The sequence below is a fragment of the Oryzias melastigma genome, linkage group LG3, assembly GCF_002922805.2.
Source record: "Oryzias melastigma strain HK-1 linkage group LG3, ASM292280v2, whole genome shotgun sequence".
NCBI lineage: Eukaryota > Metazoa > Chordata > Actinopteri > Beloniformes > Adrianichthyidae > Oryzias > Oryzias melastigma.
Genome location: NC_050514.1, coordinates 23,296,250 through 23,306,783, shown reverse-complemented (window position 1 = coordinate 23,306,783; position 10,534 = coordinate 23,296,250). Strand labels below are relative to the sequence as shown.

The 10,534-nt window shown below is 37.3% G+C and overlaps 2 protein-coding genes across 2 annotated transcripts; both read right to left on the bottom strand.

Moving 5' to 3' along the window:
* Positions 1–3,764: 3,764 nt before the first annotated feature.
* si:dkey-148a17.6 (uncharacterized protein LOC108190685 homolog) lies at positions 3,765–5,725 on the bottom strand. Its single transcript, XM_024294893.2, has one exon. It carries the CDS (start codon positions 5,565–5,567, stop codon positions 4,482–4,484), a length of 1,086 nt encoding a protein of 361 aa, XP_024150661.1. The 5' UTR covers positions 5,568–5,725; the 3' UTR covers positions 3,765–4,481.
* Positions 5,726–5,871: 146 nt separating this feature from the next.
* Positions 5,872–8,650, bottom strand: LOC112160947 (leukotriene B4 receptor 1). Its single transcript, XM_024295875.2, has 2 exons — positions 8,265–8,650; positions 5,872–7,991 (listed from the first exon to the last, which is right to left on the bottom strand). The coding sequence occupies exon 2, from the start codon at positions 7,528–7,530 to the stop codon at positions 6,517–6,519; it is 1,014 nt and encodes a 337-aa protein (XP_024151643.1). The 5' UTR covers positions 7,531–7,991; positions 8,265–8,650; the 3' UTR covers positions 5,872–6,516.
* Between the last annotated feature and the right edge of the window lie 1,884 nt (positions 8,651–10,534).

Below are 10,534 nucleotides of genomic sequence, written 5' to 3'. Positions count from 1 at the left end.
AATGTATTATTTGTCACAAAATTAAAATTAATTTGTTGTCAAATAAAAATGCATGTCATAAGGATACCCAACTAATAAGTGAAAAAAAATGTTAAAACAATGAATAAAATATTACTTGTGAAGAAAACACTACAAAACCGTATTACTGTGAATTTAGAAAAAAAAAAAAAAATCACTGTTGCACAATTCAAGTGGTCTAATGAAAGAAGTCCAGATTTAATTTTAATGTATCCCAGCCATGTTAAAAATTAGAGGTGCAATGATTCGTTTGAAGAACATTTTGATTCATATCATAATTTTTGGTTGCTGATGCGATTTACGGTCGATTTTGGTTCATTTTGAACGATCTGATTCACTGACCTATAATTGATCCAAGATATCTTGATCCAAAAATTCAACCAGTGTGACTCAGATATAAATACCTTGTACTGAACAGTGAGGGTGAAGTTTAGATTCCTTGTATTTCCTTGCAAGATAATCAAGTTTTAATTAAATAGCTGTACAAACAATAAACAAGAATTGATGACAAATCCATTTGTGTTTCATAAAGCTCACCCACCGTTGTTTTTTCACATAAAAATAACATAAACAGTACATCATACCATACTGCAAAATTCAAAGTGTTTCCACATTGTAATGATGGATTGATAATTTTTTGCTGCCACCGCGTGTGCATTATCTACTGTGATGCACTGTTTTTACATTATATTAAAATAAAACGTCTGTGTCTCAGTCAGAGTGGAATTTTCCAAGATCGCTTATTGATTTGTCTCATTTTGAAACAGTTTTTAAACGGTATAGGTCAATTTGATTTTGACTCTGACAAATTGATCTGCTTGGATTGTAGTAATAGAAATTGTGACACACCTAATACAAACTGTATTATTTGTCACCACAAACAGTATATTAAAATTAATTTGTTGCCAAATAAAAGTACATAAAAACACAATTAATAAGTGTTAGAATAATTAAAATCAAACAACAAAATAGTAAAATAAACACTACATTACAGTGAATTTTGAAAAAAAATAAATAAAACATCTACTGTTGCACATTTAAATCAACTGAAAATAAGTCCAGATTTAATTTTTATGTTTCCTAGCCATGTTTAAAATGTTTATAGCATGTAAAAAGCTATTCTACAGTCAATTTGGTCCTTCCTTTGCTTGACCTGTCAAACGCATTCTTGACATAATTCAATAGAACTATGTCAAAATGTTCTGCACAGATGGAAGTTTTTCAAGAAGTCCTTTCTTCACACAAATGTCTTTTGAAATGTCCAGGGTGTACCCCACCTTCACCTAACAGTATCTGGGAAAGGCACTGGTGATCTTGTGACCCCAAAGGGGATTGGGAGGGTTTAAACGATGGATGGAAAGATGGATGGATGAAATATTTTGATACTACTTTATCTTTTGTTCTTTTTTTTAGTTCCATATAATGTCCTGTGTTTGAACATTTCAGCAAATAAGAATAAAATATCTTTTATTAGTCCCATGCTGGGAATATCTCTTAAACTTCTTTAAAACTGCATTTCATTGGTGGGAGTAGCTATATAAATCTTATCATTTAACCTCGTATCTTGTTTACCTTTGGCATAAACTTTTATGATAGTTTTTGTCTGTATAGTAAAATATGTTGGACGCTTAGAAAGTGGTCTTAAGAGAAACATTTTGAGCTTTTATATCAGAGTAAAATTTAATAATTAGTACATTGTTTTTCTCATGTATTTTATTTCTTTATTTTGAAGATACTAGCATCAAAAGTTGCACAAGATCTTTTCTCTTTATCATGTTTTCTAGAAATAAGAACCAGATAGCATCTGGTGAGCACTGGTCATTTAGTATCTGGTGAGCACCAGTTAGTATCTGGTGAGCACTGGTCATTTAGTATCTGGTGAGCACAAGTTAGTATCTGGTGAGCGCCAGTTAGTAATTGGTGAGTAACGGTTAAATAGTATCTGGTGAGCACCAGTTAGAATCTGGTGAGTACCGGTCAGTTAGTATCTGGTGAGCACTGGTATCTGGTGGGCACCGGTCAATTAGTATATGGTGAGCACCAATCAGTTTGTATGTGGTAAGAACCAGTCAGTAGTGTATGGTGAGCACCGGTCAGTTAGTATCTGGTGAGCACTAGTTAGTATCTGGTGAGCACCGATCAGTTTGCATCTGGTGAGCACATGGTGAGCACCAGTTAGTTCGTATCTGGTGAACTACAGTTAGTATCAGGTGCACACAAGATACTAACTGGTGTTTTTTTTTTTTTTTTTTTTTTTTGACTTAAATGTTTTTCTTTACTTCAATGTCCCTTTAGGGGCTTCATAGCATTTCGCTTTATAAATGTATCCAAAACTAACCTAACATTTTGAACGAATGCACTGCCTTTTGTTTTTTCTTTGTGCTTTGAACTGAACTTTATTTTTTTACCACCATCAACAAAAGAACACAATCTTTTTCCCAACAAAAATGTTTGTCTTTTATTAGTCATAAACCATTTTGCTAAAGTGCATTTTTGTCCCATTGTTAGTTTAAAAGAGATCTGAGGCAGAAAGAGGAGGTGGACAGGAATGCAGTAAGGACTGTAGAAAGTCAAAATTAAAAACAACCTCATTCAGAAAGAGATTACTTCTAATAATGAGAGGTAAAAACAAGACCGAACACGATGAAAAGAAGCTCTAAAACCCTTTTACCCCTTTAACCCCCATTAACTCTGTGAAATCATACCATACTAAGCTATTTTTGTATCGCTCAGAAGTGCATTTTTTAATTCAACTTATCATTTTTATTTTCTTTTTACTAAAAGCATATTACAGTAACAATTATGCAAAGCAGAAGTTGTTGAACTTCAGAGGGTTTTGCAGCCTTGGTTAAGTCTTTGGCCAGGTTCCCAGAATCCCACATTTTGTTGCCACTGACACTCCCTTTTCTGCACACTAAAAGGCCCTGCAGACCATAGTGTTCACAGAGCTTTGTATCTGTTCTTCTCCTTTTATTTAAATTTCAATTATTTGCACTTGTTTGTATGTGGAAATACTTTCTCCAGCCACATCACTTTGATTTCTCAAGTTACAAAGCTTGTACAGAAGGCCTCGACAAAAGAACTTACAGACATTTGGTGGCACAAAACAGCTCAGTTACGTCAGAGGGCTTTTTCATGGCTTGACCTCTGTGGTGATTTGTGCTTTTTGTCATGTTTCAGTAGGAAGTTGAGAGAAATCACAGTAAATTAATGACTTAAAACAAAATATATTTGTTCGATTGTTACCACATTAAAAGCCCTATGTTGTTTTCCTGAGTTTTGTGTTCACAACTCTTCCTTGTTTAGTGGGAAGATTTCCAAAGCTGTGTTTTTCCATTACCACATTCAAAGTGAGTTTTTGCTGTGAGAAAATCAGGGCCTTTACAATGGGTGTGGTCAGATCAGATTGATTTCAAGCCACAAATCCCTTCCCACCTGGAAATTAATCATATTTAAAATAATTTTCTCAAATGTTTGCAGCTTTGTACTGCTTCAAATAACTTGTATGGTATAAAGGTCATCGTCAAATCATCACTGCAATAGACGATTTTAATACTTCTTCAGCATTTTTCTTTCAAATAGCTTACATTACTGAGTTCCAGCATAAGTAAAACACCAAATTAAATCATGAAAAAAGTAAAATTATATGTTCACCTTTAAAAAAGGGTCAGAACCTCACAGGAGGAGTAATGTCTCAGAAAGCTGTACTGCCATCTACTGGTACATTAATAAAACAGAGTCTTTTCTGTCAGGTAAGCAATATTTATTGATTTTTATGTAAGTTGATTGGGTCAGCATTGAACTTCAACAGAAGTTGGCCCAATTTAATGATCAAAAACAACCCGTACACATATAAATATGTTTGTATATACATAGTTGAATAAAAGTGCAAGAAGAACAATGACCTCATTCTAAGACTCTGCTTTAAGTTAGAAGACAAAAACTTGGGCTCAATTCCTCTTTTTGCAGCCCCATGACAGAAATGTACGTCTTTTTTTTATTTGGCAATCTCCGTGTGGAGAGGAAGTGGAAACCTTGGATTTTGTGTTATTGCAACAAGACAACTTTAGACAAATCTATATTTTATATTTTATCTGACTGCTAACTTTTCGTTAAAAAAACAATACATGAACAGAACAAACTTTAAGGATATCTAAGTGCAAAAATGGTCAACACATTCACATGTCTTTAAGGTGTGGAACAGACGAGTTATGCAAGAAAAAGGTCATTGCCACATAAGTGTGGAAAATGAGAAGTGGTGAGGAATGACGGCAAAAAAAGAAGCACTTTTGTTTCCACAAGCAACAAAACACCTCAGTTATGTAATCAGAGTAACACGCTTTCTTGGCATTAAAGAAATGAAAAAAGCTGTTTTGCTTTAAATAGGAAAGTAGAGCCAATATCGTATAATAAATATGTTGTCACAAAGAGAACACCAATAACGCTTTCATATAATTTCAGCATCAGGATGGTGCATCTTCGCACATTTTCAACAAAACATCCATTTGGACATTTGAATCGACCACACACTGTGAGGTTTCAGACTGGTTGCTGTGCTTCTTGGTCACAAAGGACACCTCCCTGTTGCCCTCACCTGGGGAGGTGCTGGAGATGTGACGGAAGAGCTTCTGGATGCCAGTTTCACGCAGGGATTCTCTGAATGAGCGAGCTGCAAACATATAGAGGATGGGGTTGATAGTGCTGCTGATGAAGACCAAGGCTCCTGCAATGGTTGCCATTGTGCTCCTGATGTTCTCCAGATTATCCGCTGCATCTTTGTAGGAATCCTGCATGGCCAGGATGACGAGCGACAGAAGATTTCCAATGTGGTAGGGTGTCCAACAGATGCCAAACGCGATCACAATGCTTCCGATCACCACGGTGGACTTGCGTTTCGACCTGAAAGTCATCTGAGTGATGCGGCTGCACAGGCAGCCATAGCAGATCACAAGGATGGAGAAGGGTAAAATGTAACCCAACACTGTCTCAAGCAGCAGACACAGAAGCTCTTGAGTTGTGGAGGTGTAATTGCGGTACAGACACTGCTCCTGTCCAAGATCCGTATCGACTATCTGAGTTGGGATGACAGGTATGCTGAACAAGAACGATACAGTCCAAACAGCCAAAAGAACTTTGTTCATTGCTTTTTTTTTCTTCCAGTTAACTGACGCAAAGGGGTAACGCACAGCAACAAAACGCTCCAAACTCATAAGCGTTATGATGAAAACACTGCTGTACATACAGGCGTTGATCACAAACACCATGGCTTTGCAGCAGGCTTCCCCAAAGACCCACGAGTGCGCCAACGAGTAGATCCACAGCGGCAGAGTGACGAGGACCAGCAAATCTGCAGCGGCCAGGTGCAGGATGGTCACCACGGTGTGAGAGCGCTGCTTAACGTGCCTCAAGATTGTCCAGATCACAAACACGTTCCCGGGAGCCCCAACCAAGAAGGACAAACCCAAGATCACGCAAGCCCCTACTGTCCCACCATCTAACTCCCTAGTGGCCATCGTCTCTGAGGGAACGCGCTCATCGGAGATGCTCATGCTGCAAGTTTAAATGCTGACTGTGGTGTCTGAATGGCAAGAACAACAGATGTATTCAAAGGGAAGTCTTCACTTCTCGTTTATGCTCAGACCACACAGGAATACAGCATTGCTTCACACGCTTTTATGAGACTAAGCTTGACTCACACATGTTGATTTTGACATCATGAGCACAGAAAAATGTGCATCGGAATCAAAACTTCAAAATATATGTGTTGTTCAGAAACCAACTGGAAAAAAAGATTTTAAGGTGAAAGGTTATGGTAAAAATGTTTATTTGACATTATAAAATGTAAACAGTTTGAGAAGATCATTAAAGAGTTTCACTGAAAACAAGAAAAATTGTAAATTTGCTAAAATGATCTGTTGTGTAACAATTTGACAATGAGTTTGATCACATTATTTACTTTTTCAGTTGAAGAAAAATAATATAAGTATTCATTCGTCTTCTTAGCCACTTGTCCCTTTCGGGGTCGCAGGGGTGCCGGAGGCTAACCCAGGAACCTCAGGTTCCCCAGCTGGATCTTGAACTGGGGTCTTCTTGCTTTGAGGCAAGAGTGCTAACCACTGCGCCACTTGTGTAAGTATTAATAATTAATTTTATTATAAATTTTATGAAAAACGCATTTCTGGTTTCAACAAGAGTGTGTGTGATAACCAGTGAATTTAAGTTAATAACCTCTTTCAAAATAAAAACCAGAATAATAGTAAAAAAATACATATGTAAAAGTCATCTTCTGAAAAAGGATGGGATTTTTGTATCTTGTTTTCAAAGAAATATGTTTTTATTACCATTATTTAAAGTAAAATAATAATTAAACACGTGAGTAAAAAGATAAACAGTTTAACAATATTAAAAAATTATAGATTATTATTGAAAAAAGAAAATGTGCTGAGATTGTCATACCATTTCATGATTTCAGTTTTACTGGTTGAAGATATATATTTTTTAACATGTACTATCAGATATGAATTCTTCCTGAGTGGATGGTCCCTGTTCAGACTGCTGCTGTACTGCCAGATCTCTGAGTTTATTTGTGTAAGTAGTCATTTCCTGAAACAGCCTGACCAGGCGAGAGCCTTCCAGACTTCCTCTGAAATTCTTCGCAAAGAAAGCATACAGCATGGGATTGACGGAGCTGCTGATGAAAACAAGAGCGCCAGAGCTAAAGACAAGATATTCTGGGACGTATTCGTGTTCAGTGTCTGATATCAGGAGGCAGACCACGTCAATGATGTTGATAATATGGTGAGGCAGCCAGCACAATATGAAAGCAATCACCACAGCGTGAACGAGAACCACCGACTTCGGCTTTGAATTAAAACTCAGTTTCTTGATTTTCATGCTGACGTGACAGCTACAGATAGAAAGAATAATTAAAGGAAGCACAAATCCGGCCACTGTCTCCAGGCACACAATGATGATCGCTTGGGTATCGGAGCTGAATTCTCTAAAAAAGCACTGGGTAACTCCGTCTGTTTCGTTTAAACTTTGGGTCAGGATGGCCGGCGTTCCCATAGAAAAGGCAAGTAGCCACAAAAATAGAAGAAATCTGTTCATGAAACTTTTGTTTCCCCAGCGCAGCATCACAAACGGATGAGAAATTGCTACAAAACGTTCCACACTCATTAGAGTGATGAAGAAGATGCTGCTGTACATGCAGGTGCTGATGAAGTACACCAAAGCCTTGCACGTTCCCTCTCCAAACTCCCAGGTGTGCGCCATGGAGTAAATCCACAGAGGCAGGGTGATGAGGACCACGGTGTCTGCAACAGCCAGATGCAAGATGAGCATCACGGTGTGTGAGCGCCTTTTCATGGATCTCAGGATGGTCCAGATCACAAACAGGTTTCCTGGAACTCCAATTAGGAAGGACAAGCCCAGAATAACGCACGCCACTGCCGTCCCGGTGCCATACTCCTCGGGAGCCTCTGTGGGGGATTCCACGGTGAAGGGGTTCATCCTCCCAAAATGCGTTCAACTTCTCACGTTCTCGTCTGTCTGACAAGGAAATGATTCAAACTCCCTCAGAAACAATTCTCTACTTCCCTTTTTGGATAAACTGAACAGAAACTTTGTATTTTCAAGGTCCCAGTCATCATATGACTACTATTGCTGCATTTGCAATGTTGTGTGTTTTAGAAAAATTGCTTGTATTTATTTTTTCATATTTGTTCTCTATCTTTCTTTTTTTGTAAAACTATATCTTGAGGAAAAAAATGCATCCTATCCAACAGAAATGTCAGGAAAAATCCATTTGAAAAAATGAGTTTCCCTCTTCTCATCCAGAAAATGTTCTTCCAAGTGAGCATACATGTCTCACGTCAAGGACATATTTTTTTTGTTTAGCTGCTGCATTGCTTTTCTTCTATTGCTAAATGAAGATCCAGATATTAAGTAGGAGGCGCAACGTCCAGCAAAAACTGAAAAAAAAGAAAAAGACATCAAAATTATGATTTTATACTTATTTTTATTTAGCTGACCTGGTTTCATAATCATAACTCAACATGTTAGCATGCTTAAAATGTACACACCATTTGATAATTTAAGGCAACAAGAACATTTCTGTGTTTTCATCACTATGTCCCGTGAGATGTGCCGATCAATAGTCAAGAACTGAAAATGTGAGTGAAAGTGCAATCTCCCATGACACTGACAGATTTAAAACATTAAAATAGAAAGAAAAAATAGATTACCTGAAGTCCCACTTTTGTTTCAAATGCCCAGCTCAGGTATGACATAATATCAAAAGTGAAGCAACATTTATTTTTGAATTTGAATCTGTCCCAACACTTCGATAAATGTTAACTTTGGACCCTGCTACTTCATTTCTGTCATGCATCATAGTGGTTAATAATTAACAACTGACTATGAAGTTTCAAGTTTATTGTATGCTGTCAGTGCTGTTACTCATCCTCGTGTAGATGTGGAGATAATTTTTCCAAATTTTTATAATCGATTTATTTCACTTTAAAACAATTATATTATAGTATAGGTCAATTTGATAAAAAACTTGTCTCAAACAAATTAACTAATCAATTAATTTGATCAATCATTACACCTGTAGTCAGGACTGCTGGTAGGCCACTCCATCCTTTTGCTCCCAAATTCTAGAAGTAGTCTTTAATAAACGCTGTTCTATATGGGAACAAGTTTTGTCCCAGACTGTTGAGCTATGGGATTGCTCAGGGTTGCATGCTCTTAAATTTCTAATCTCCAACAATTCTGGTTCTTAAATTGAAAGAAAACAATCTGTAAGTTTATTAAAGTTATTCCTTTTTAAGATGCCCACTTTATGCCAAGTCTCTGATATCCCTTGTACTGGAACTCTGGCTGCCTTATTTTTTGCAAACAGGATTTAAGTTCTGCCATTACAAAGGTCCAAATCAGTCAATCTTGGAGCAGAGTTTATGTACGCACATGCTGCCCATTGGGTACCTGAAGTTACAAGTTTAAAACTACGCCAGTGATGTCTTCAACTGAAGCTGTTTGCCATTGGTTGACAAAAAGAGTAGCAAATTTTCTATGCAGTAAAAATGTATGTACAGTTTATTGTTCTATGTTCCTTACTGTATATCATTTGAATAAAGATTTGAAAGTAAAAAAAAAAAGAAGTCTCATCTGTTTCTTACAAATGTGTGACTCTTATGTCATTTATTTACAAAGGGGAGTGTATAGCAAATCTTGTTTTGCTTTTGGCTTTTCCCTTCAGGGGTCACCACAGCGAATTAGCTTCCTCTATTTAACCCTGTCTTCTGCATCCTCTACTACACTAACACCAGCTACCTTCATGTCTTCCCTCACTGCATCAATAAACCTCCTCTTTGGTCTTCATCTAGACATCTACCCTGGCAGCTCTAGCCTCAGCATTTTTCTACCAATATATTCTCTGTCTCTCTTTTGGTCATGTATAAACCATCTCAGTCTAACTTTTTCTCCAAAACCTCTAACATGTCCTGTCTCTCTGATGGACTCACTCCTGATCCTATCCATCCTGGTCACTCCCAAAGAGAACCTCAGCATCTTCATCTCTGCTACCTCCAGCTCTGCTTCCTGTCTTTTCCTCACTGTCTCTGGGCCAAACAACATGGCGGTTCTTACCAGTTTTCTACATATTTCCTTTCATTTGAGCTGAAGCTCTTCAATCACACATCACACCATACACTTTACTTCACCCATTCCAACCTGCCTGCACTCACTTCTTCACTCTTTTCCATATTCTCCATTCCTCTGGACTGTTGACCCTAGATACTTCAAATCCTCAACCTTCTTTATCTCTTCTCCTTGTAACCTCACTCTTCCACTTATGTCCCTCTTATTCACACTCGTTTACGCCGACTTGCTGCGGATAACCTTCATTCCTCTCCTTTCCAGGGCAATAAATAAATTCAAACTCAACCTCCACCTCTCGAGCTTCTCCTCCACTTGTTCTCTGCTCTCATTATAAATCACAATATCATTTGCAAATATCATAGCTCATGGTGAATTCTGATTAACCTCAGACAACAATAATGTAATAATAACAATAGTATTAATAGTTATTATAATAATAGGGTAGTGAAAGTTGACAGGTTAACGCATGCGATTAATAAATCATAATTGACGCGTTAATATTTATAAACGCCCAGAGCTCTTAGGAGAGATTTTTAAATTTTTGGGGCTGCCTGGTATCGCTGAATCCACACAACCAGACTGAAGTCACATAAGAAAGGTTACATCATGGAGTTGTGAGGTCTGTGTAGTTCCTCTAGCAACAGAAACTGTTCATCTTTGTGGCCGAAAGCAAACTGTGACTTTAGCCTGGATTTTTTTTTTGTATTTTCATCCAAAAACATGTTGATTAGTTTGTTGACTAATTTTATTCTTGTTGTTTTTATAAAATTACACCTAAAACGTTCATTCTATGTTGTAAAAAAGTCTTTGGAGTTTCCACAGCAAAATTAATAACATTTTTACAGACGGAATT